Genomic DNA, 26,270 nt, shown 5'->3' with positions numbered 1-26,270 from the left:
AACATTTGGGAAGTGCTTCCTTAAGCCTTAACATTTTGTCTCATTTCAGTTTTGAGTGATCCTACTCTCTGTAACTGTTCCTTTACTTTATACTTTTACACTGATCCTTATTAATATTCTTTTCAATATTTTCGACTCTCCATTTTTATGTTTCTTGTTTGTCCTTCTGATCTTGCTGTTACACTTCCACATCACTCATCATTTTGGGGAGAAGGTGACGAGATGTCATGTTGCAGCATTTGTAATCCAGAGGCCCAGGCTAATGCTCAACAGCTGGTGATATCTAACTTCCATAAATAAAATCTGGAATTTAAAGCTCGTCTCAACCACAGTGACCATGTTGGAAATATCCTTGTGTTTCAGTAATGTCAATTAAACAAGGCAATCTGCCATCCTTATCTGATCTGGCCTACATATGATTCCAGATCCATAACAATATGGTTGACTCTTAATTGCCCTCTGAAATGGCCTGGAAGGCCACACCATTTAAGAGTAACTAGGAATAGACTACAAGTGCTGGCCAATGACTCTCATATCCCATGAATAAACGTTTAAAAGTTCTATTATGTGTATTAAAGTATTACTTTATAATAACTGATCTGTGCTTTGTCCCATCTTTCATTTGAAAATTTTCGATGGCTAGATCTATTGGCCTATTTGTAAACTTTTTTCACTATTAATATAACTTGTATGTCTTTTTATATTGTAGAACTTTGGTTTTGTTTAAGGTCTGACATACTTGTTTTTGCATCATTGCACCTAACCAACCCTGCTGTGCAAATTATAGAAATCATGTTCCAGTAAGGATGAAAATCTACCTATAATCTGTTAGTGTGTTGCAAAAACTGTGAAATACAAACTTGTCATGTACTAATATACGCTGCTACTTTCTAAGGAAATTCTTAGAGCCTCATCTTCTAAATACTGCCAAGCTATGTATTGCCCTGCATTCGAATTTGTTACAGTTTAGGCTACTCTTGCTGGAGAAATCAAAGCAATTTAACGAGGATATAATGGGTGGTGTCGTATGCAGATAAATCAGTAATTTGCTGATTGTTTTGTATTACTTAGTGTGCTGTAGATGAAGCACAGCTTTATAAACTTGAAACAATTCACCAGTGTTGTTTCTTACAGGTTTGAAATGAGAAATGACTTTCGAAAATTGTAATTCATTACTTGAAAGAACAGAAGTAGGAAGAGCTGGGGTTGTTGACCTTAGAGCAAATGAGATTGTTGGGAGGTTTGATAGAGGTGTAAAAAATTACAGCAAGTTCAGATGAAAAGGGTGAATGGTCTCAGCTGATCGTACAATGACTCGGAAACATAGGTTAAAGATTTTGGGCGAGACATGCGGGGGACGTGTGAAGAACAATTTTTTGTACAATTAGTGATAATGACTTGGACCTCCCTCTACAATGGTGATGAAAGCAAAATGATCAGTAATTTCAAAGGAAATTCAATGCATGCTTGCGAGAAGTAACTTGCAAGGCTATAAGAATAGAATAGGGAAATGAAGCTAATTAAGAACTGGCATGGCCTCCAAGTGACAATGGCTCAATGATTCTATAATGGCTCCTGTAACTTGTATTTCCACATCGCCCCAATCTCTAATATAGAGTTTAAAGCATTTGGGAATGATTGCAGACTGTCTGCTCAAACACTAGTCCAAGGTGGCAGGTCTGCTGAAGCTCTCTGAATTACATAAGTCCACTATGAAGTAGTGGCTTAATAACAATTGGCTTTATTTTCTCTAATGTATGATCTGAATATAAAATCAGAACTAAATATGTTACTTAGTATAAACCATAAAATGAATCTATGGGTTCGGTAAGCCATCAGCCGTGATTGTACTGAATAATGGAACAAACTCAGCAAGCCATATGACCTACTTCTATTTCTTATGTTTTTAACCTAATAATTTTACCATTTAATAAATAAAATTATTCTGTGATGCCTGAATGTGTGACTGTCTTCTATAGCCTGATAGTGGTCATTTCATAATTCATTAATGGTTCAATTTTTTTGGTGAGATGTGTAATATTCAAGTAGTGAGGTTGTTCAATTTGATTTTATTGACGTGTACCGAAATACATTGAAAAGCTTTGTTTACGAGCGGTACGGGCAGATCACAACATGCAAAGGATGTACAGATCAAAAAGACTTAGAGGCATGCAGGTTACATTATTTGAGGCTAGAGTACATCCAATAGTCTGATAATGGCTGGAAAGAAGCTGTTCCTGAACCTGTTTGTTTGTGTGTTCAGGCTTCTGCCTGATGGAAGAGGTTGTAGGAGATCATTACCGGGGTGCGATGGGTCTTTGACGATGTTGGCCGCCTTTCCGCGGCAGTGAGCCATGTAAGTAGAGTCCATGGATGGAAGGTTGGCTTCTGTGATGGTCTGGGCTGTGCACACCACCTTCTGTAGAACAGTTGCCTTACCAAGCCACTGTGCATCCGGACAGTATGCTTTCAATGGTGCATCTGTAGAAGTTGGTGAGGGATCTTATGGACATGCTAAATTTCCTGAGCTGCCTAAGGAGGAAGAGGAGTAGTTTTGCCTTCTTGACTGTTACGTTTACATGGGAAGACCAGGACAGGTGTCGGTTATCGTCACTCTGAGGAACTTGATGCTGTTCACTCTCTCGCCCTCAGTTTTGTTGATGTAGATGGGGGCATGCTCTTCTCCTTTCTTTCTGAAGTCAATGATCAGTTCTTTAGTTTTGCTGATGTTGAGAGACAGGTTGCTTTCATTACACCACATCACCCAGCCCTCTAGCTCCCTTCTTTATTTTGACTAATTGTTAGATATCCGTGCTACTGTGTTGGTGTTGTCAGCGAACTTGTAGATGGCATTCATTCGGAATTTGGTAACACAGGTGTACGGGGATTACAGTCGGGGGCTGAGGACACCTCCTTGGGGGGCTCCAGTGTTGTGTTATTGTGGAGGAGGTGCAGTTACCTATCCTCACTGCTTGCGGCCTATGGGTCAGAAAGCTGAGGATCTAATTGCAAAGGGCAGAGCCGAGACCAAGGTCACGCAGATTTGAGATCAGTCTGGAAGGGATAATGGTGTTGAAGGCAGAGCTGTAGTCAACAAGCGGGAGTTTGACATAGACGTCCATGTGGTTTTGAGCTTCACTTGATAGAATTCTAATCTTATTACTCTTATCCAGCCTTTCATAATTGTCAAAGATCTATCATCAAATTCTGACAATTTTGCAATAATTTTATCTTTCAGGCACTTTGTTACAACGATGGAAGCTTCCCATAGACCATCAAATGAGCAGGCAAATGGCTAGCGGCATTGAACCTCATGGCTCAGGCACAGTTTATTTTGTGCTTTTTGGCTTGACAAGTTTAGGAGCTGGTGCATATGTAAGTAGCAGCATGTTTAATAAAAGGAATGAGCTTTTCACTCTTTCTGTCGGTAACTTCCTTTTTCTTCCACTCGGTTTTCTCTGTCCTCTTTAAACGCATTGTGTTTTTCTGTTTAGGTAATTAAGGTAGTTGGATGACAGATTATAAAAGACCATGTAGAATATATAAATCATGTAATTTTCCTTATCAGTTTCCCTTGATATCATTGGCCTCTAGAGCCCTTTTCAATTATAAATTTTATTGCTGTAGCACATTTTTTCATTTCATATTTGTCATGGGATTTTCAGTTCACTTCATTGTTCTAAAATTCATATATTGGGTAAATGCGTAAGAATAGAATTTATTCTCTGTTTTCAAAAACAGTACGAGTGGAGAAGGCATTCCCTGTGAATGCAAAAGACTGTTTAACTTACCTTCCAATTTGCAAGATGTGAGTGACAGCAGCCATAATTTATTCCAGTCACTTCTAGAGAAGTGTGCAGGGTTGGGGGACAACGAACTTGAAGACAGTGGAGGGGAAATCACAAGATGGAATGAGGTTAGTGACTGTTTGAACACAGGTTGATGTTCCATGGTGGGTCATGGTCCGGCGCTGGGGTTGGGGGTGGGGGGGGTGGAGATAGGAGGAGGTTATATGAGAGCTGGGGCTCAGCCTCTGCAATGTAGGAATGTTGTGAAACCTGCAAGCTTTCAGAAAAGATTTACAAGGATGTTGCCGGAATTGGAGGATTTGAGCTGTTGGGAAGATGATGAATAGGCTCCGAGATAGCAACAACTGCTGGAGTCAGAGATAACAGTGTGGAGCTGGAGGAACGCAGCGGGCCAGGTAGCATCAGAGGAGCAGGAAAGGTAATGTTTCGGATTGGGACCCTTCTGAAGAAACATTACCTTTCCTGCTCCTCTGATGCTGCCTGGCCTGCTGTGTTCCTCCAGCTCCACACTGTGTGTTATATCTGCTGACTAGACTGGGGCATTTTTCCCTGGAGCATGGGAGGCTGAGGGGTGACCTTATAGAGGTTTATAAAATCATGAGCGTCATAGATAAGGTGAATAGCCGAGGTCTTTTTTACCCTGTGTAGGGGAGTCCAAAAACTAGATAGCATAGGTTTAAAGTGAGAGGGGCAAGATTTAAAAGGGACATAAAGGGCAGCATTTTCATGAGGTTTTCATATAGATTGCACCTTTTTCAAAAAGGGTTGTGGAGACAGCCAATCTGTGCTGCATCCTCGTGGCAACACCCATACCAATTGGAATCAAGTTCTTGATCTGAAGATTAAGACTGTCAGTTAACTGTTCTTGCTGTATCTCCATGTCAATGATGGCCCAACTAATCAACGCCCTTTTATCATGCAGTATAAAGTTTCTTTTTGAAGCCTGTTTCTTGCATCTTCACTTCCTTTGTTCTGATGTCAATTTCTGTCTAATTACACTCCTGTTGATCACCTTTCACCATTTTCTGACATTAAAGATGCTATATTAATGCAAGTGACTGCATTGCTGAGGTGAGTCAGCAAGGAATGCATAATTAGGAAGAATAGAGGAACTTATTTAAATGGAGAAGGCTGCAACACGAGTTTTGGAGTCCTCGTGTATAAATCGTACGTTGAGCAGATAACAGGGAAAGCAAATGGCGTGTTGACCTTTGTATTCAAAGGGATCAGAGTATAAAATATTGCTAAAACTATACAAAGCATTAGTTAGGCCATACTTAGAATACTGTGAACAGTTTTAGTCCTTTTATTTAGGAAAGAGCAATCTAGAATTTCATAAGGTGGATCTAAGGTACAGAGAGGTTGAGTAGGTCTATATTCATTGGAGTTTACAAGAATGTGAGCTGACCAAATTGAAACAAATAAGATTCTTAGAGGGCCTGATAGGGTAGGTACTGAAAGGTGTATCTCCCTGAGGGAGAGTCTGAGACCAGAGGGCACGATCTCAGAGAGTAAGGGGGTCACCCAGAAAAGACAGAGGTGAGGAGGAATTTCTTTTCTGAGGACATGAATCTAAAATTCATTACCGCAGTGGGCTGTAGAGGCTGGGTAATTATGTATGCTAATGACTGAGATGAGACAGATTTTTAATCAGTCAGGGAATCGATGGTTATGGAGAAAAGGCAGGAAAGTGAAATTAAGATTTATTTGATCAGCCATGATCTCATGGTATAGCAGAGTAGACTGAATGGGCAGAATGGCCTCCTTTTGCACCTATGCTGTTATTTTCCATCTGGATGAGATGTCTTAAACAAATTCTTTTTTTCGGTTGTATTGACGTCTACCAAAGCTGATCTTAATTTTAAATGAAACTTGATTAAACTGCAATAATTGTATATAAGATCATCCCAGAAATATACATCCCAAATATCTTATAATCCACAAATAATCATTAGAACAGTCTGAAGTAAGTGAAATAAACTAAAAGATAAATAGCTCCATTTTCTACAATGCCATTAGCATTTGTAAATGTAACCTTATTTTCTCTAATCTGATCTACTGGTACCTCTCCAATAATCTATTGCTACTTTGCTTGCTCTGGTCTCTACTTAAACCTTCGCCCTAATTAACTGCATTCAGACTTCTAGCCCTGGCTGTGCATAATGTCATCCATACGTTGGCTTCAGATACCTGAAGCTGAAGCACTATTTTTCAGCCGAAGTTCATTTATTTTCGGGATGAAAGTCTAAAAATTAACAGTTATTATCTTGAACTAGTCATGTGTGTACATTTTGCATGATGAACATTTACGAAGGAAATTTTTTTCTCCTATCCGCTTCCTGAAAGCACTAAAATGCTGAGATGCGTTTTGCAAACATTGGTCATCCTTCTGTAAGCTTTCCCACAGAATCATCAGTTCTTGCATTGGCCTAACAATGGGCATTGATGTGCTGTTGAATCATGGAGGACATCATTCCACTTAAGTTTTTTTCCACCTGTTTTTCTTTCCCTTCTGTCTTTCTCCATGCCTCATCCCAGCTCGAGTACTGAAGCCAATTGTAACATCCCAACTGAGATCATTCATGGGAAACTCCACAATTGGATTTGCTGGTCTATTCATTTATGTTATACTGGCATTGTCTTCACCTGCTGGACTGCCAGAAGAACAAGAATATTTGGCATGGATAAAACAGTATGCAAATGAAATCTGTTACCATTACTGTTAAAAATCCAGGAAGTCTTGATTTAACATTGAAATAGTGAACGCTATTTCACTTCTTTGCTAATGAAGTTGTGATAATATAATCTGTTTTCTGTTGTGAATTTGAATTTAACGCTGTTTTCCACAGACTTTGTTCTGTGACCTGCCTGCTATGTCTCCCTTTTCCCCAGTGCTTCCGCTCCTGCTCTCAGTTCTGAAGTCTCTCTTCTTTCTCTGGCTCTGATTCTTAATCTCAATTCTTACTTTTAAAACCCCCAGTGACCGTTGCCACAGCTGGGTGGTACTCGAGCGTTGCTTATATTTTCTTCCTATTTGCCTCCTCGCCGCCTTCTTGTTCCTGTCACTGCCCTGAGCTCCTCTCTCATTACTACCACCTGGTCTTACCTTTAGTGTCTCCAATGTCTTCTCATCACTGGAGACTTGCTGCATCGCTGTTCTCCTGACTTGTTTGAACTTGCCCTGAAGCCCTGAGCTCTACCTTGTGGTAGAAGTTGGTATGTGCAGGAAGTTCTGGATTTAAGCTGCTACTTGCACTGACCAATTTCTGAATCGAAATGGAGCTGGGTCAATTAAAAATTCGTCAGGTGAGTGTTATTTTAATATTTGTTTAAATTTATACTGTATTGTATTCCTTTCCTAAAATGTATTTCATTTTAACTCGTTGCATTTATGTATTTAGGCATTTGAGAATGTACACCATTTCATCTTAATGTTTTACAGATGTTTTCTGCTGAGAAAGATCCTTTAGTGTAAGCACCTAACTGTACAATGTTTAGTGACTTACTTTGTTTTGCAAGTTATTGCATCAAGGCTCAAAGAATATTGAATATGTACTTTGTAGTGATTTAACCTGTACACTTTTTCCTAGGCAAGAAATATTTGAAGGAAACTAACTCCAGTTTTAACATTGACTTCTGTGGGAATCAGTGATTCATGTCCACAATTTTTACATGAGGACAAACTGTAAAAGCTAAATGAATGATAGCAAAATAAAGAAATGGAAAATTGCAAGAAAGTTGCATATTTTGACTCTTGATTATTAATTTGGATTGTTGAACGGTTATGATTGAACTAACCGCATACTAATATTACTTGACAGGTATATAGGACAATAAAAGAAGATCGAGAAAGGTACAAAGAAAGAGTAGCAGAAATACTTTCAAGATCAACTTCAGAAAAGAAACCTGAAGAATTGTCAACAAAGAGTATGTATGCTTATTGTCTCACTCTCATAAAAGTACAGTCCTGCAGGGATGCCATTTTATATTTGGCAGCAGCCCTTTGGAATCGTGATGAAACTGTGAATCTGGAAAGTATGAACTGGCAGACTATTGACTTTGGGGTGTGGGACATTGCCATGGAATCATAATCTGTGCCCTTTGCCTTAGCGCACATTTTCCACCTGAACCACTGGACTGCAGGTAGAATTCAAAAGCCTGTATGATTATACATTCCCTTGTACTTTCCTGCCGAGCCTGATTTGGTTGAGGCCTCATATGGTAACACTGGTATAATTATGATATTATTGGCTTGATTTACACTGTAATGAGCCCTATGTTGATTTCGCCAATACAACTCTGCACAACAATTGCCACTATATTGTTACGACGGGGAATGGCAGAACCCCTTTGATGATTACCCCCGAAGCAGCCAGTAAAACTCGTCTTTCCCCTTGTAATCTAATAAAAGAGTGGTTAAAAGGAAGAAATCCCTGATCTCCACTTTACAAGTAACAAGAAACAATTTATTTATTTAACCCAACAATGAACAAATTAACAAAATTACTAACAAACCAACAATTCCCTCCTAGACTGCTAACTATTTCCTAACTTGTCTACATTTTACTGGAATGTTGTTTCATAAAGACAAGTCCCACTTAATAAGAAGCAATAAATTATAACTTAATCCCTCCAAGTTCACACAGATTGTCTTCTGGAATATTCTGTTGTCTCAGCTGTCTTCACAAATGCCTTTCTTCTGTTAATTCTGCTGGCAGGAATGTTTTACCTCTATAATTTCTTCAGTGAGGACTTTGAGCTAAAATACCGTGGTAACTTTGATTAATCAGATGGGCTTTCTCTGAGAGCTGAATGGTGCTAACTCTGACCGGTGGTGGATGGCTCTCTGTTTCAGATGGCAGTTGACTCTTTCTGATTTTCCAAATGTCCTCATCTTATGTACCCGTAATGATATAATGAAATTCTTATTATATGATTGGTTTCAGGTTGTCAACTCCATCAGATTTAAATTCAATTGGTTTTGATTTGCTGAATTTGGTTTTAAATTAATTGGCTAATTCAAACTCGTCTTGTTTTGATGTGACTGCTGTTCTGCCTGCCACCTGTAAGGCTTTTTTTGATACACTTGTTTCAATTTTTGAGGCTGTCTGTACTGGTAATTTCAACTGCTGCTCACAGAAATTCATTTTTCTTTAAAACACAATCTCATAAAGGAACCACACATTTTAGCTTCCTGCCTTCTACCTCACAATTACTCTTCCTAACTTCGTAACATCTTCCCCTGAAGAAAAATGTAAACCATCATTATGAAAAGATGGCTTCATTTTTTTTCTAAATCTTATATATTTCATGGTAGTAGTGTTAATTCAGTACTCTAAAGTCATACCTTTCATACAAATTCAACTGTATAACATTGGACCATACCAGTCCTGTCTTATCTAGACACTTTCTTTGAACCCGCGATAATGCATCTGCAACATTTTTCCGTCCCGCAACGTGTACAATTTGTAAGTTAAACACTTGTAACATAAGACCCCAATGAAATAGTCTCATATTCTTGTCCTTAAATTTTTCGAAAAAAGTGAGAGGATTGTGATCTGTATACACAACTGTCTCCAAAGTATTGTTCGTAACACAAACCTTAAAATGTTGTAAGGCCAATACCAAACTCAATAATTCTTTTTCATCAGTGGAGTCTTTTTCTCTGAATATTGAGTTTCTTCGAAAAATATCCAATTGGCCTTTTAATTTTGCCATCATCCTCCTGCATCAACGCAGTTCCAACCCCTATATTGTTGGCATTGATAGCAACTTTAAAGGGGTTGAAGAAATTTGCTGTAGCTAAAACTGGTGCGGTGGTTAATACGGCTTTTAAATTGTCAAATGCTGCTATTCTATTCACCAAAATTTCTTGTTTTTTTTAGCAAATGCGTCAGCGTTGTCACCACGTTACTAAAGTTTGGTACAAACTTCTGGTAGAATCTGCTCAGTCCCAAAAATCGAAGTACCTCTTTCTTCGAGGATGGTCTTGGAAATTCCTCGATGGCCTTCGTCTTTATGTTCCTCGGGGTTATCCTTCCATGTCTGATGTTATGTCCCAAGAACATCACTTCTGCCTTAGCTAATCCGGTTTTTACTAAGATTATAACCAGTTTTGACTCCTGTAGTCTTTTAAAGAGCTCTGCCAAATGCACCATGTGATTTGTCCATGAATGGCTAAAGATCACAATGTCATCTGTGTAGACAGCACAATTATTCAGTTCTGCCACAAATCTGTTCATAAGTCTTTGAAATGTAGCTGGTGCATTCTTCATACCAAAGGGCATTATTTTAAATTGACACAGCCCATTTGGTGTCCCAAATGCAGAAACCTCTTTTGCTCTCGTAGACTAAGGTGCTTGCCAATAATCACGGAGTAAGTCCAACTTGGTGATATAGGTGGCTTGTCCATCTTTATCCACACAGTCCTCCAGTCTTTTAATTGGGTATGAGTCCAATTTAGTTATGGCATTGACCTTCTGATAATCCACGCAGAGCTGTTGAGTACCATCAGGCTTCGGAACCAAAATGATCGGTGAATTCCATTCACTTTGACTAGGCTTGATAACATCTTCTCGTAGCATCGCTTCCACTTCCTCCTGTACCTGAACGAGTTTAAGAGGATTAAGCCATTGACGATGTTGTTTTGTTGGAACAGCATTCCCTACTTCAACCTCCTGCATTATAGTACTAGTCCTCCCCATTTTATTCCCACAGATGACCTCATTTCTGCAACAAACCTTTCAGTTCAGTCCTCTGTTCTGAGACAGCTCACTATCCTATCCCATTTTATAAAGATTTCATCATTATTTAACTTACTTTGAGGCACATCAAAATCAAATGATTCAGATCCTGATTCCTCAGTCTGAGGGGCAGTAATTAATACCTGTTTCTCTGGTTCCCAGTCCCTGTTTTCGGGTTTCAACATATTCACATGACATACCCGATAAAGCTTCTTGCTAGCTGGCATCTTTACCAGATAATTCACCTGACTTAACTTCTTCTCAATCTGATAAGGACCACTGTACCTTGCTTTGAAGGGGTCTCCTACCACTGGTAATAGAACCAATACTTTATTTCCACCCCCCGGGAAAACATCTGAATTTTAGATTTCTTATCTGCTTCTTGTTTCATCGAATGCTGTGCCACCTTCAGATGTTGTCGAGCTAATTCACCAACTCTGTTTAATCTTTGTCTCACCTCAGATAAATAATAATCCAACTCTGAGATCTCTGACTTCAGCCCTATCAACTTTTCCTTAATTAACTTTAAAGGCCCTCTTATTTCGTATCCGAATATCAACTCAAATAGAGTAAACGGAGTTGATACATTTGGGGCCTCTCTAATAGGATACATTTATCCCAATCATTTGAGTGATTCTGGCAGTAAGCCCTCAGCATGGTTTTTAGGGTCTGATGCTGCCTTTCCACTGCTCCCTGGGATTCAGGATGGTACATACTTGATTTAAAGCGTCTGATGCCTAAACTACCCATGACATCCTTAAATAGTTTGGCAGTGAAATTGGACCCTTGGTCGGTCTGACTGAATCTCCCTGGGTAGGCCATAATGTGTAAAGAAAGCAACCAACTCTTCCACAGCCCTTTTTGCCTTGACACTCCATAATGTAATGGCCTCTGGAAATCTGGTAGACACATCCATTATGGTTAGCAAATACTGGTTCCCACTTTTTGGTTTTAGAGACGGGACCTATGCAATCGATCATTACCCACGTGAAAGTTCTTCAAATGCTAGAATTGGCATCAAAGGTGTTGGTTTTATGACTGCCTACCGTCTCTTACATATGACAGGTACGGCAAAATTCAACCACATCTTCATGCGATTCAGGCCAATAGAAGTGCGTTTGTATTTTAGCCGGAGTCTTCCTCACTCCTAAATGACCTTCCACGGGTAATTTGTGTGCTATCCATAATACTTCCTGCCTGTATGCTACTGGCAACACAATCTGGTGCACTTCTGCCCATTTCTCCTCTGCACTAAGCTGCTCAGGTCTCCATTTTCACTTTAGGATTATATCCTTGAGATAATAACCCTTGGGAATACATTCTGATTCCTTTTCCAAGTAAGCTTTATGATATAGATCTTTTATTGTCTCATCTTTTTGTTGTGACTCCAGTAATCTTTCAGAACTGAACATCTCTGCCTGATTCTTTACCTCTAGGTTTTTCCTTGACCATCTCTTGACACCTCATCTGGCAGTGCTGCAAATGCCTCACTTGCCCTGCCTACCAACTTAGCCTGAATTAACATTACCCACATATCATCTAGCCACTTTCTCAAGTGAAATGAAAAAGGCCTCTACATCTTCTTTATCATTGAATTTTGACAATGTTTTAACATATTTGTACATACTCCTTGGCTACAATGGGTTTGCTCATCACTCTCCTCCTTACTAAACCTATCTTTTACCTTCGTCTCCGTCCATTTAAATTGACTTTCCTGTTCAATTTGCAACTTCTGAATTTCACACTCTCTTTCTTTCTCTCTTCTCTTTTTTTTGCTCAACTAAGAACTTTTTCTCCCTTTCTTTGTCTTCTAACATGGCACTTCTTTCTTCTGCTTGTAACCGTAATTAAAACTGTCTCGCCTTCCTTTCATTCTCTAACTCCAGTTGTCTCATTTGCAATCTAAGTTTTTCTAACTCCACTGCACTTGGCTGCTTCTCTGATATACCCAAGTGCTTTACTAACTCCATTACAATTCCAGCTTTCCTTTTATCCTGAGTTAAGCCCAATTCTAATCTGTTGGCTAATTCTAATAGAATATCCTTCCTCTGTTTTTCTAAACTTTCTTGGCAAATTTGGGAAGCATCTTCAAACCCCAGACATCCTTAATGTCAAGAGCCATTTCCCTCACTTTTAATTTAGCCTACCACAAGTAACCGAAATTAACCATTTTTTTCTCACCTAAATTTTATTTAAAGATCTAGGAAATTAATCCTGAAGTCTGTTTAAATCTGTCCAAATCCATCCAGATCCCTACATGAACCGTCCAGATCCCAGACTTGAACCCACCACATCCTGGACGAGCTTCCAATTTTTTTTGATACGAACGGGAATGGCCGAACCCCTCTGATTACCCCCGAAGCACCCAGAAAAGCTTGTCTTTCCCCTTGAAAACTAATGAAAGAGTGGTTGAAAGAAAAAAAATGCCTGATCTCCACTTTACAAAAAACAATTTATTTATTTAACCCAGCAATGAACAAATTAACAAAATTACTAACAAACTGAAAATTCCCTCCGAGACTACTAACTACTTCTTAACTGGTCTAAATTCTACTGGAATGCTGTTTAATAAAGACAAGGCCCACAAATATAATTCCAATTAATAAGAAGCAATAAATCATATCTTAATCGCTCCAAATTTGCACAGATTGTCTTCTGGAATATTCTTTTGTCTCCGCTGTCTTCACAAACACCTTTCTTTCGTTAATTCTGCTGTCAGGAATGTTTTATCTCTATAATTTCTTCAGTGAGGACTTTCAGCTAAAATACTGTGGTGACTTTGATTAATTAGATGGACCTTCTCTGAGAGCTGAATGGTGCTAACTCTGGCAGGTGGCAATTGTCTCTCTTTCAGACCGGAGTTGGGTCTTTGCGGTTTTCCAAATGCCCTCATCTTGTATGCCTGTAATAACATAATCAATTTCTTATCAGAGATAGTAGGAACTGCAGATGCTGGAGAATCCGAGACAACAAGGTGCAGGGCTGGATGAACACAGCAGGCCAAGCAGCATCATAGGAGCGTTTCAGGTTGTCAAGTCCATCAGATTTAAATTCAATTCGCTTTGAATCGCTGAGTTTGGTATAAGTTAATTGGCTGAATTCAAACTTGTCACATCAAAACAAGACTGCTGTTTTGCTTGCCACCTGTAAGGCTATTTCTGATACACTTGTTTCACTTTTTGAGGCTCTCTGTATGGACAACTTCAGCTGCTGCTCACAGACATTCATTTTTTTTCAAAAATAAACACAAATCTCTTAAAGGAACCACACATTTTAGCTTCCTGCCTTCCACCTCACAATTACTCTACCCAACTTCATAATGACCTTTTATTGACTGAGCCACCGGGAACTTTACAAAATGATCAGTAGTTTGCTTGATTCCATAATAATTGAAATTTTTAAAAAAAACCTGCCACTCCAAAGTTCTGTTGATCTAGTAAAAAAAATCTATGTTATGAGCAAGTTTATCCTTCATTAAATATAATTTATTTGATGCAGAGAACACCAGTAGTTTGCAGCTTGCTACCTTCATTATTGCAGTAAACTGGAAGGAAAGTACAGGAAGATGAAATTTATAGACAATTAACCAATGGCACAATATCTAAAAAGAATGATGGCCCCCTAGTTAATTTGTATTCTAATGTTCGTCTTCCTTCCCGTGTGAATAATTTTTACAAGAGTTTTATAATAGTGAAAGGTAAATTTATTTTTGATTTCATTCTAATGAGTCTTAGAACTGACATGCTCATTTATAATGTTTTAGTTAAAAGTGTTAGAAATGGTAAGTTGTGCTTTCTTTTAAATTTAGGTGAGAAAGAAGAGGTGGTACCGGCAGATAAAGGTGAATCTTGAATTGCATTGTTGCTTTATTCTTCCAGTCCATGGCATTGTTCACAGCTATATAAACCAGCAGTTAATTCCAGAATAATAATTTCAGCGTTTTTCATGATTTTCTTTGTTTCAGCTTCTGATTCAGGCCAAGTTAATTTATGGTTTATATAGAGGTGGATCAGGAATGAAAGTTTTCCTTTTATCTTTGCAGAACTATATGTATGGTATTTGAAAAGTTAGTGTCAAATGACCTCCTAAAGCTTTAAACCAAAGCCATTGCAACTCTTGAAATCTTATCTCTTGCCTGTGTATTATCAATATTCCAGCACTTTCAACTGGGAAGAGAAAGGTGGGAAAAGAAAAAATATTATTTCAATATTAATGAGTTTTGTTTGTAAAGTAGTTGCCAGCTATAATGCAGATAGCAGGATGTAGATGGTAATTTGAGAAGGTGTTAGCTAATGATTCTGCATATAGATTGGGTAAACCAATTGAACACAGCAACTGTGGAGGATGTATTTCTGGAGTGTGTTAGGGATGGTTTTCTTGAGTAGTGTGTTGAGCCATATTGAGGACATGCTGTTTTTGTTCGACTATTACGTAATGAAAAAGGGCTAACTAATAACCTTGTGAAAGAAATTTTAGGAATATTTGACCGTAATATGATAGAATTTTACATTATGCTTGAAAATGAGGTAGTTCAATCTGAAGCAAGGGTTAAATTTGAATAAAGAAATTATGAAGACATAAAGAACAAATTTACTGAGGTGGATTAGGAATATACATTACAAGGAAACGTAATAGGCATGGGTATTCTTTAAAGAGCCATGACATGATTTACAGTAACAATACATTCCTTTAAAGTGCACAGACTCAGAAGATTTCATCAAGTATGGCTAACAAAGGAAGTTCAGGGTTGTATAAAGTTAAAAGAAGAGACCTTAAAAGATGCCAGAAATAGCAGTAATTGTGATCAAAGGAAGACCAAGAAATGTATAAGGAGAGGAATAATAGAACGTGAATGCAATCTTGCAAGATACATAAAAACGGACTGTATAAGCTGCTGTAGGTATAATGAAAGGAATTGTTTACTTAAAACGAACATTACAGGCAGAGTCAGGAGAATTTATGATGCTGAATAGAGAAATGGCAGAGAAGCTAAATGATTACTTAGGGTCTGTTTTCAGAAGAAATTAAAAGCCTGCTCCCAGAACTAGAGATCCAAGTATCCAGAAAGAAAATTGGAGTTGACGGAAATTAGTCTTAGTGAGAAGCTGTACTGGAGAAATTAATGGGGCTGAAAGTGGATAAATCCCAAGGACCTGATGTAGACCTGGTGGGTATTGAGGTAGTTGAAGCATTGCTGATCATCTTTGAAAATTCAGTAGATTCTGGAATGATTTCCGCAGATGTAAAAGTAGCAAGGTAATCTTTTAAAAGGGAGTGAGAGAGAAATCAGGGAACTGAAGATCTGTTAAATTTATAAAAATTGAAAGAACTACGGATGCTATAAATCAGGAACAAAAACAAAGTTGCTGGAAAAGCTCAGTAGGTCTGGCAGTGTCTGTGAAGGATAAAAGAGTTAACGTTTTGGGTCCAGTGACCCTTCCTCAGAACTGATGGAACTATACTACCTGGACTATACATCCTTACACCCCACTTCCTGTAAAGACTCCATCCCATTTTCTCAGTTCCTCCGTCTCCGTCGCATATGTTCAGATGGGGCCAACTTCAACAAGGGAGCCTCCAAAATGTCCACCTACATCCTCAATCGTGGATTCCCCAGCTCCGTTGTTGACGGGGCCCTCAACCAGGTCCGACCTATCTCCCGCACTTTTGCCCTCACACCTTCTCTTCCCTCCCGCAACAGCGATAGGGTCTTTGTATTTGATGGCTTTAATTCAGGTAATACAGTGATGAATTTGTGGTGGTAGTTTTGGATCTAGCTGTAATCTTTGGATACTTTATGGTCTTGATCTTACAGTTAAAATGTGAGAATGTTTTCCACTGCTGAAGCGTCTGTAACTCAAGCAGAGCTGATTAATTATTATGGCCTTCCCTTTATAAAGGGAAGGATACAAAAACAAAACTATAGGAGCTTAATGTCTGTTATTGAGAAAATGATAGATTCTATTATTAGGGATTTATTAGCAGATCATTTTAGAAATACATAATGTGATCAAGCTGAGTCAGCATGACATCATGAAGGGGCAGTCATACCTCAAAAATTTACGGTTATTTTAGAGTGGTAACTATCAAGGTAGATAGAGGGGATACAGTGGATATAATATATTTGGGCTTTCAGAAAACAATTGATGTATGGTACTACAACCGGCTACTTAATAAGATAAGGGCCTGTGGTTTTAGAGATGGTACGGCAACATGAATAGAGGATTAGCTAGCTCATGGACAGAAAGTTGGGATAAGGGGGACATTTTCAGGATGGCAACCTGTGGAGTGGAGTGCCACAAGGTTCAGTGCGAGGGCCAAAATTATGTACAATATTAGTGACTTGGATGAGAGAAATGAATTTACTGCCATGTTTGCAAATGACACAAAAATAGTTGGCAAGACAAACAATGAGAACGATACAAAGAGTCTACAGAGGGGTATAGATAAGTTAAGCGAATAGGCAAAATCTTGGGCAGATGAAATAAAGAAAAGTGAGAGGATAGGCATTGGCAAAAAGAATAGAAATATCAAAAATTACTTAAATGGAGAAAGCCAAAGCACAGGAATTTGAGAATCCACATATATGAACCCTAAACAGCTAGCATAAAATTTCAGTGGGTAGTGGGGAAGGCAAATGGAATGTTGGCTTTTTTTTAAGGGGAATGGAATATAAAAGTAGAGAGGTATTGCTAAAACTGTACAAAGCATTGGTCAGACCACAACTGGAATAGTGTGAAAAATATACTTGCATTGGAGGCAGTCACATAATGTTCACTAGGCTGTTACCAAGTATGGGGGGGAATATATTATGAGGAGATGTTGAGTGGATTGGGCCTGTTCTCTTCAGAATTTAGAAGAATTGTGGAGGGGGTGGGGTGACCTTATTGAAACCTACAAGATTTATGGGGGACTTGACAGGGTAGATGCCAAACGGTTGTTTCCCCATGTTGGGGTGTCAGGACTAAAGGGCATAATCTCAGAATAAGGGGTTGCACATTTAAGACAGAGATAAAGAGAAATTTCATCCCTGAGGGCGGTAAATCTGAGGAATTATTTACTGCAGACGTCACTTGAGGCTGGGTCGTTAAATATGTTCAGAGTTGAGAGAGACAGATTTTTAATCAGTAAATGAATCAAACATTTTGGGGAAAATGCAGGAAAGTGAAGTTGAGGATTATGGGATCAGCCGTGATCTCATTGAATGGCAGAGCAGTTTTTATGGGCTGAATGGCTGCATTCTATATCTATATCTTGTGGTCTTCTAGCTAGACTATAATTTGTTTTGTATTGTAGTGTAGCTCTGAACCTGGCACGACAGGCAAATTTTGTCGAATGGTTCGTGATCGCAGAATCTGCTACTTCAGTTGAAGCCTCATAAGGGCTTACCATGGAAGTGCCTCAGTAGGCCTCTGAGAGTTGATTGTTCTGGAACTGAGCAACTCAAACATTTGAAAATGGTATAGATAAGGTGGGTCCTAATTGGCTTTATTTTCCCATTAAGCGCACACAGTATTTTAAATGCTATTAGGACCTTTTGTAAATCATGAAACCAAATTAGTTCAAATATTAGATCAATTATATATTTGGATTTACAAGTCATAATGATGTATTTTTATCTGTTTACGGTTGATATTGCTCTGAAAAGATAATTTTTACACTATGATAGCATTTTGTGTTAAACGTAGTGTTGCGTATCTTACCAACACTAAAAGAAACGTGCAGTTAGTGATTTGCTTGCTTCTGTTGTTCTCACTAGTAAGGAAATGTATGTGAGCACCCTATTTAAATGACTAAGCAGGAATTCAGTAATTGAGCAGTGTAGTTCCACATCTCGAAACTTCGTTTGTTTTACACTTGATTACATCAATTCAGGTGTCGCATCTTGCATTTTTAACTTTAATTTCCTTGTTTATTTCATGTTATTAATGTAGCTCATTAAAAATAAACTAAAGCCTGTTGTAAAAGAGTATTTGTATAAAAGTTTGAATGATGCTGTTAGCCAAAATGTGATCTAGTTTAGTGCTAAATATATATAAAGGAGAAGACCAAGACACAGATGCCAGGGATGAAGAAAAGTTCAACATATTTGTTAATGATTGGTTTTGTGTGCAGTTTAATTGCCCTGTTAACTGTAGCAGAGCAAATGATGATGACAGGAGAAAGAATTCAATACATGTTTCAGTAAAACAATCCTTCTGCGAAAAGATATTACCATCTTTTTAATTGATTGGGCTCAAACATGGAGATAACATTTCCAAGAAGCAATTTAAAAAAGGTAATTGTAAACAGTTGATGAAATCCATAGCAATGAGGAGCCCTTTTGTACTTTTGAATATGTTGTCACCTGGAAACATTTGTGGAGATGCAAATTTTACCTATTACTAATTAATTTTCTTCTGATAAATTTTGTTTTATTTTTGTTTGAGGTCTTCCTGTTTTAATAAGATTATTGCTAATGCTGAATACTGTGCAGATAGGATTTGGTTAATAAAGATGCTCCTTTCTCTTCTGACAGCATCAACAGTTACGCCAGTCAGTGCTAGGCCTGACATCCCATCACATGCTCCTTATCTTCTGATTGGTGGTGGAACTGCTTCATTTGCAGCAGCTAGATCTATCCGCGCACGAGATCCTGGAGCAAGGGTTGGTAATGATTTCACTTTTCATTAGACATTAGTCTAATTACGTGTATTTTTGGATGACTGCATCCCCATGATGTTTAGATGATTAAGGCAGTAATCAGGAGAGCCCTACATTCAATGTCTGCTATGATAGCAGGGCAGAAACTGGAAAGCTGCAACTGACTTCAGTACCTCCTTTTTATAGAAGGGAAAATCACCTGGCCTACTTGCTCTTGATTGCTGCTTAGTGACATCTTCTGGAGGCCAATGCATGCAAGTCAGTTGAAGACTGGATCACTTTTCCTACAGTTGACTATCAGGCTGATATTGTGTAGCCTTCAGGATCTCCGAGAGAATGGACATTTGAGTGAAGTATTGAAACTTGGCTACTACCAGTGGGACCTTATTCCAAGAAGGATGCAGTGCTTTCAGAAGTTGAAGGGATAAAGTAAATTCATGTACACTAGCCTGAAAGACAATGTATTCTCAATTTATAGCAGCAAATTTTAGTTCTGTGTTGTATTCCCTCAAAACAAAACTGTATCCATCTCTCAACCAGCCTTTCCACTTACTTTTTTGAGGGAATCTGCAAATTCGGCTGCAGTACCTAGTGCTTACTTCCTCCAAGTCATTACAATATATATTGTAAACCATTACAGTCTCAGTACTGATGCCTGTGGAACCTCATTGATCACAGGTCCCAACCTATTACAGTACTTAATATTTGATTCTTTGTTTTGTCAAAAAAAATGTAGGACAGGAATTAAAGCTAAAGGCGAAACTGAGAACGAGATGAGGATACAAGCATCTTATATTATAGCATGTCATTTGACTCATCTTGAAAGTTTGTTAGTTACTTTGGCAAGGAGTAGAGGTAATAGAATCCAAAATGAACTTCCGTTGATGAAATAGAAAATTAGCACAGAATTTCATTTGGCTAAGAACTAAAAAGCTTCTTCCCATCTGTGATATGGCATATTTGTTGAATTGCTGTCTTGGTTGTCGAACAGCATTCTAATGGAGTTTAGTCACAGTCTGGATTTCCAAGTGCTTGATATTTTGTATACGTTTCAGGTCCTGATCGTTGCAGAAGAACCAGATTTGCCTTATATGCGGCCACCGCTTTCGAAAGAGCTGTGGTTTTCTGATGACTCCAGTGTACCAGAAACATTGAGATTTAAGCAATGGAATGGAAAAGAGAGAAGGTAAGCATTTGACATTGCTTAACAAAGTTACTGTTTTCTGTTCCAACTTTACAATGCAAAATCCTAACACCTAATTAAAATATTACGAGTAGTTTTGAGCCCCATATCTAAGGAAAGATGTGCTGGCAATAGAGGACATCCAGAGGAGGTTTACAAAAATGATCCCGGGGAATGAAGGGCTTGTCATAGGAGGAACAATTGAGGACTCTGAGTCTGTACTCCATAGTGTTTAGAAGGATGAGGGGGGACCTGATTGAAATTTACAGAATACTGAGAGGCCTGGATAGAGTGGATGTGGACAAGATCTTTCCACTAGGGAATCTAGGATCTCAGGACACTGCCTTCAGAATGAAGGGTTGACCCTTTAGAACTGAGATGAGGAAGAACATCTTCAGCCAGAGGGTGGTTAATCTGTGGAACTCATTGAGTGCATTTAAGACAGAGATAGATAGGTCCTTGATTAGTAAGGGGATCAATGGTTATAGGGTGTAGGCAGGAGAATAGGGTTGAGAAGCACATCAGTCATGATCGAATGATGGAGCAGACTTGATGGGCTGAATGGCCTAATTCTATTGCTTTATCTTATGGTCTAACATATAGGATTTTTGTTTCTTTTGATTTTCATCTTCCCAAAAAAGCATTTGCGAGAGAACACTGAGCAATTGGCCTCCTTTCCCCTCTTTACGGAACTGTAATTAAGTGAGATAAAATAGATATGGAAAAAGTCGAATGTTTTTCACAAAATATACTTTTTATATTTTCTTCTTCTAAGGTACATTACCACTTCTTTTAAAAGAGGCAAAAAGATCATCCAGGGTTCCCATTCTTGACCATTGAGTGCCCCTTCAAAACCAGTTTTTGTAGCAAGGTTGACCAGATTATCCACTAACAACATATACATGGAAAAGCTAACTTAGATGAAGGGATCAAAGGTATGCTAACTTAGTTTACAAATGACACAAAGATAGGCTGGAAAGTATGTTGTGAAAAAAACAGAGGTTGCGGGTGGATAGGTTGAGTGATTGAGCAATCTGACAAGTGGAGTGTAATGTGGGAAACTTTGAAGTTGTTCATTTTGGCAGGACAAGTGAAAAAGTGAATGGAGAATGACTGACTGTAGAAGTCCAAGATGTGACAGGATCTAGCTGTTCTGATGCATGCATCAGAAAAAGTTAGTATTCAGGTCGCTCAGTGGTTAGCACTGCTGCTTCACATCACCAGGGTCCTGGGTTCAATTCTCGCCTCAGGTGACTGTGTGGAGTTTGCATGATCCCCCCCCTGTGTCTGTGTGGGTTTCCACCGAGTACTCCGGTTTCCTCCCACAGTCCAAAGATGTGCAGGTTAGGTGGATTGGCTATGCTAAATTGTTCCATAGTGTACAGGGGTGTGTAGATTATTTGGATTAGCCATGGGAAGTGCAGGATTACAGGGATAAAATAGCGGGGGTGTGAGTTGGTGTAGACTTGTTAGGCTGAATGGCCTGTTTCCACACTGTAGGGATTCTGTTCTAAGATACAGCAAGCAGTTATGGCTGAGGAATATTGTCCTTTATTATAAGAGGAATTGAACATGAAAGTATGTCCTTCAGTTATACAGGACTTTGGTGCGACAAAATCTTGAAGACTGTGCAATTTTGGTCTCCTTATTTAAGGATAGAAGTCTGTTGAAAGAGGTTTATTGATGGTTTGCTAAAGTGATAACCTGGAATCTGTGGTTGTCTAATGAGGAAAGATTGGACATATCAGATTTATTTCCATGGGAGTTTAGAAGAGTGAAGGGTGACTTGATTGAAGTATAAATACAAGTATTTTAATCATGGATCACTTAACCAGTGAGCTAAACATTAGAAAATAAACTGGTAAAACATGAGTTTCAAATTCAAATGATATCATTTTATCCATATCCAGTGCCATTGTGCCCAGCATTTAAAAAGATGGTGCAGTCACACAGTTAGCAAGTTCGGTGATTATAGTATTGTAATTTTAAATTGGAAAACTAACTGAGACTGTGCTCATTATACAAAGAGAGACAACTTGTACATACAGGCACCTGAAAAACTTAAAATACAAAGGCTAGACTTGAGCCTGTAATTAAAGAATTTAAGTTGGTGCACACCAAGCATTTGCTATTTTAAGTCACCAGCCTAGCAGGTAACCAGTCTTGGGTGTTCTGAATTTCAATGTTGTTAAGTGTCACCATTTTTTAAACGCCTCTTGCTTTATTACTCCCTGTACACTTCATACTTACCACATCACGTCCGAAGCTAGATTAAATTTCTGTGAAACCAACTTTTGTAATTATCTAATTGGAATCACTGAGTTCGAATATTCCTACATATTTCGGCTTTCATCTAAAGCCTAAAATTAATCTGCCAAAGTGAAACAAGAACAGTGGCACTAAATTCTGTGGTTTGAGTGGCTGAAAAATCATTAAATGCTAGGCATTCGGGTTCCTGGACCTTGAAATTTCTTTGTGGGATATTAGGCACAAGATTGACTGACTGACTGAAATTCTCTCTCCACTGTCTCGAAATGTTGAATGAATGCTTTTGTACCAATTATCAGAAAGTTTAATTTAAATACCCTGATTTTTAAGTTGTAATGTTACTTCTCAATTTCAAAAGATGTAAAAAACAGTTAACCTGCAATCTTTGTATTTACAGCATTTTTTTCCAGCCCCCATCTTTCTATGTCAGTCCTCAAGACTTGCCTTTTGTGGAGAATGGAGGAGTGGCAGTGTTGACTAGCAGAAAAGTAAGTCCAAAATCAATGATTGTACCAGCTTAGTATCAGAGTCTGTAATTGGAAATGGTGAAGATGTTGCATAATTACCCATAAATCGATATGCGCATAGCATTAGTTTTAGACAGGGATTGGCTCCAAATTGCATGTTCTTGCATTTGATAGAAATGTAACAGGACTTTTGTTGGGTTTAAATGCAGGATAAAAAAGAAAATTTTCATCGTTTTGTGTGGGGGAGGCCTTTCTTAATTACAAGATCTGTATGCAATCTGTTTCTGTAGGTCTTGCACATGGACGTCCGAGGGAATAAAGTAAGATTGGACAATGGTTCAGAAATTACTTATGATAAATGTTTAATTGCAACAGGTAAATTTTTTTTTATCATTCGCGATCCTTTGACTTTAATTTATGGCCGTTTCTGAGTTGCATATTTATTGCAATTTATATTTTATACATAAGCTTAAACAATTTGTGCTACTTAGTTTTAGTATTAAGCTCAAGTGAGCTATGGTAGAAACATTTCTATGGATTCCATATATTGTGAACAGAAAATAACTTCAGAAGCTAGTTTTGTTTTCTTTGGACAGTATTTTAGTTTCAGATGTGCACCTCAGGCCCTGACATTCTTTCCCAGGCTCAATGTACAAAGACAGGAGAATTCCCAGTTCCACAAAACCGACCTGTAAATATGGTTACCCAGATGCCCTATTTTCAATCCGGGCAAGCAGGCTGGGTTAGAAGTCCAGAAGCTCATAGAATCCCCCTGCCCCCACTCATCCATTCAGCACCATCCTGCAAGTGGAAGTTACTCCCCCAATGTATCCCAGGATCATATTTTTGGAGGGTTACAAAGAGTTACTTTGACTCGTCAAAGGAGATGCCCTGGCTTTTGAAACAAATCCACAAAATTCCGACCTACACATTGCTGCTGCTGCTGAGTTAAATGACCAGTTGATTCCTTAAAACATGAATGTGCAAAACCTGGCCTGACTCCTCTCCCACTCCAAAGATAATAGGAAGTACTGTTTTCGGAAATGGGACTTAACGATTTTGGGTCATTTCTGTCATTTCACCACAACTCTCTTATGCCAAACATTTGGGCTTTGATTTCTCTTCTCTGTATCTGATCTTCCCTGGCAATACTCCTGCGATCATTTGGTGCAAAATCAAGGCTCAGTGAGTGATGATTGTGAGGTGAAAGCCCACAGCCCTCTGACTTGTATAGTATGTCACCTCTGTGTTTTATTGCTGCCGTATTGAACATTTTTTTTAAATGATTCAAAGAACGTTTGCTTAAGTTGATTCTTCCTCCTCCCCCATCTCTCTTTTCCTTACTCAGTTTTCTCCTTGTGTCCCTAGGCGGTACTCCACGTAACCTTCCAGCACTTGAAAGAGCAGGAGAAGAGGTGCAAAAGCAAACAACTCTATTCAGAAAGGTACTATATTACTTGTGAGTTTTCTCTAAACTCTGATTCAACTTTTTGATTACTTTTTTCACTCTCCTGTTGCTTAAGCTCCAACATACAGTCGTAGAAAAGATTTTAAATGTAGGACAGGAGGATTCCGGTTTCAGTCCTTGGCCTGTGTTAAATTAGCTGATTGGGAGAGATAATAGTAGAAATACTACAGTTAGCCTCAGTGCCCCTCAATTAGGGGTGGGTAAATTATCTGGTTAGGGTTCTAATTGTAATCAGTGATCCATATTCATTGTATGTGTGCACTTGAGCAGCTATACACACATAAAGGCGGGATGGGTCTGATGCTGTCCAGAGCCAAACTGGTTATTAACGCTCCCTCAGAGCCAATTAAGGGACATACTAGAGGACTACCAGCCCTTTGTAGAATGTAGGAGATTCAAGATGATAAAGCTATCAGATATTTGGACATGCTGCTCAATTCTGCTACATTGTTTGATCACAGCAAATGCATTGTCCTGTCATTTTGTTCATTGCAATTTTACTTTATTAACTTGTGTAATGCAATTAGATATAATCCGATAGTTATGATTTATGGGCTGATTCAGGACAATTAGTAAGCTAGCATGGAATATTTAAACAGGAGATCCCTAAATGCAAAGCAATTAAAAAAAGAAACTCAGCTACACCAGGAAAATAGTAATTTGAAAAAGTATATTGTCATATGTTTTATTCTTATTTTAGATTGTCTTCCTACGAGCTTCTATCTCATAACAATTTTCCTTTTAATTTTCTTAATTAATTAACTTGATATATCCCGATTCTTCTAGCCAGACCTAGTGACTTGCATTATAATGCTCAAGCTCTATTTTTGTTTATAATAAAAAAAATGCTATGAATTTTGATCCCCCAACTTAGTTACACATTCACAAAGAGCTAATCTAAAAGATAGCTGATTTTACAATGCAGTTATGGCTTTCAAACCTTGATTCAGTAACACCTACCCATCACAATATATAGTCATAATACAGTGTATACTGCAAAACAACATTTGACCAACCCCTTAACCTGGTGCACGTCTAGTAATAAGTTTGTTTCACCATATCTTTGCACAAAACATTTGCCTTTCTCTACATCTGTCTTGAATGTAGTGACTAATCCCTGGGTGTGCTGATACGCAGTTGCGAGACACTCTAGCATTATACCTCACTGACCACATGTGAGCTTAAAGAAATACAGTTGTTTTCCAATAAGTGCATACTTTTCTCTCACCTGATGCTTATGTACACAGTACTTGGCATAATCTATTGCCTTTCTCTCCATCCCATCCACCCCTTCTAAACCTTGAGTCTCTGAATCCAGTTGTGAGATGCAGCATTAGTCTGCCTGTGATCTGAACAATAAACATTGGTTAAGGATGGAAATGGTATTCATTTAACTTTGCACCTCTGTGGTATGCATGGTTAAACAGGTTTGACGTTAACCAGCTATGCCAGCAGCCAAGTCAATGATCAAACATAAACTCCCCTGATGTTAGATCAAATGTTTCCACATCCAGCACAGCTCTCAGTTTCAGGAAATACTGCTTCTTGTGTAATGAGGTATTGGTAGTGCTGGCAATGTAGGTAAAATGAAGCAAAACTGAAAAATAGCAGAAGTATGACATTGCGATGGAGGATAAGCCATGATTACATTGAATGGCAGAGCAGGCACTTAGGGCCTAATGGCCTACT

At 38.5% G+C, this 26,270-nt stretch overlaps 1 protein-coding gene across 3 annotated transcripts in view; it reads left to right on the top strand.

The window, feature by feature from the left end:
• Nucleotides 1–26,270, top strand: part of aifm1 (apoptosis inducing factor mitochondrion associated 1) — a 43,702-nt gene that overhangs the window by 3,567 nt on the left and 13,865 nt on the right. Inside the window, exons 2-9 of one of the 3 annotated variants that reach the window (XM_020531097.2) lie at nucleotides 3,239–3,375; nucleotides 7,631–7,736; nucleotides 14,361–14,393; nucleotides 19,071–19,198; nucleotides 20,251–20,381; nucleotides 23,044–23,134; nucleotides 23,404–23,488; nucleotides 24,482–24,558. In XM_020531097.2, the coding sequence (XP_020386686.2) occupies nucleotides 3,239–3,375; nucleotides 7,631–7,736; nucleotides 14,361–14,393; nucleotides 19,071–19,198; nucleotides 20,251–20,381; nucleotides 23,044–23,134; nucleotides 23,404–23,488; nucleotides 24,482–24,558 (788 nt within the window). Of the gene's footprint in view, nucleotides 1–3,238; nucleotides 3,376–7,630; nucleotides 7,737–14,360; nucleotides 14,394–17,874; nucleotides 18,024–19,070; nucleotides 19,199–20,250; nucleotides 20,382–21,288; nucleotides 21,314–23,043; nucleotides 23,135–23,403; nucleotides 23,489–24,481; nucleotides 24,559–26,270 lie in introns of those variants that run through there. The other 2 variants (XM_048604987.1, XM_048604988.1) reach the window with 2 other exon arrangements.

The sequence above is a fragment of the Rhincodon typus genome, chromosome 14, assembly GCF_021869965.1.
Source record: "Rhincodon typus isolate 14 chromosome 14, sRhiTyp1.1, whole genome shotgun sequence".
Taxonomy (NCBI): domain Eukaryota; kingdom Metazoa; phylum Chordata; class Chondrichthyes; order Orectolobiformes; family Rhincodontidae; genus Rhincodon; species Rhincodon typus.
The sequence above is the reverse complement of the archived record's forward strand: the minus strand, read 5'-3'. Positions and strand labels throughout refer to the sequence as shown.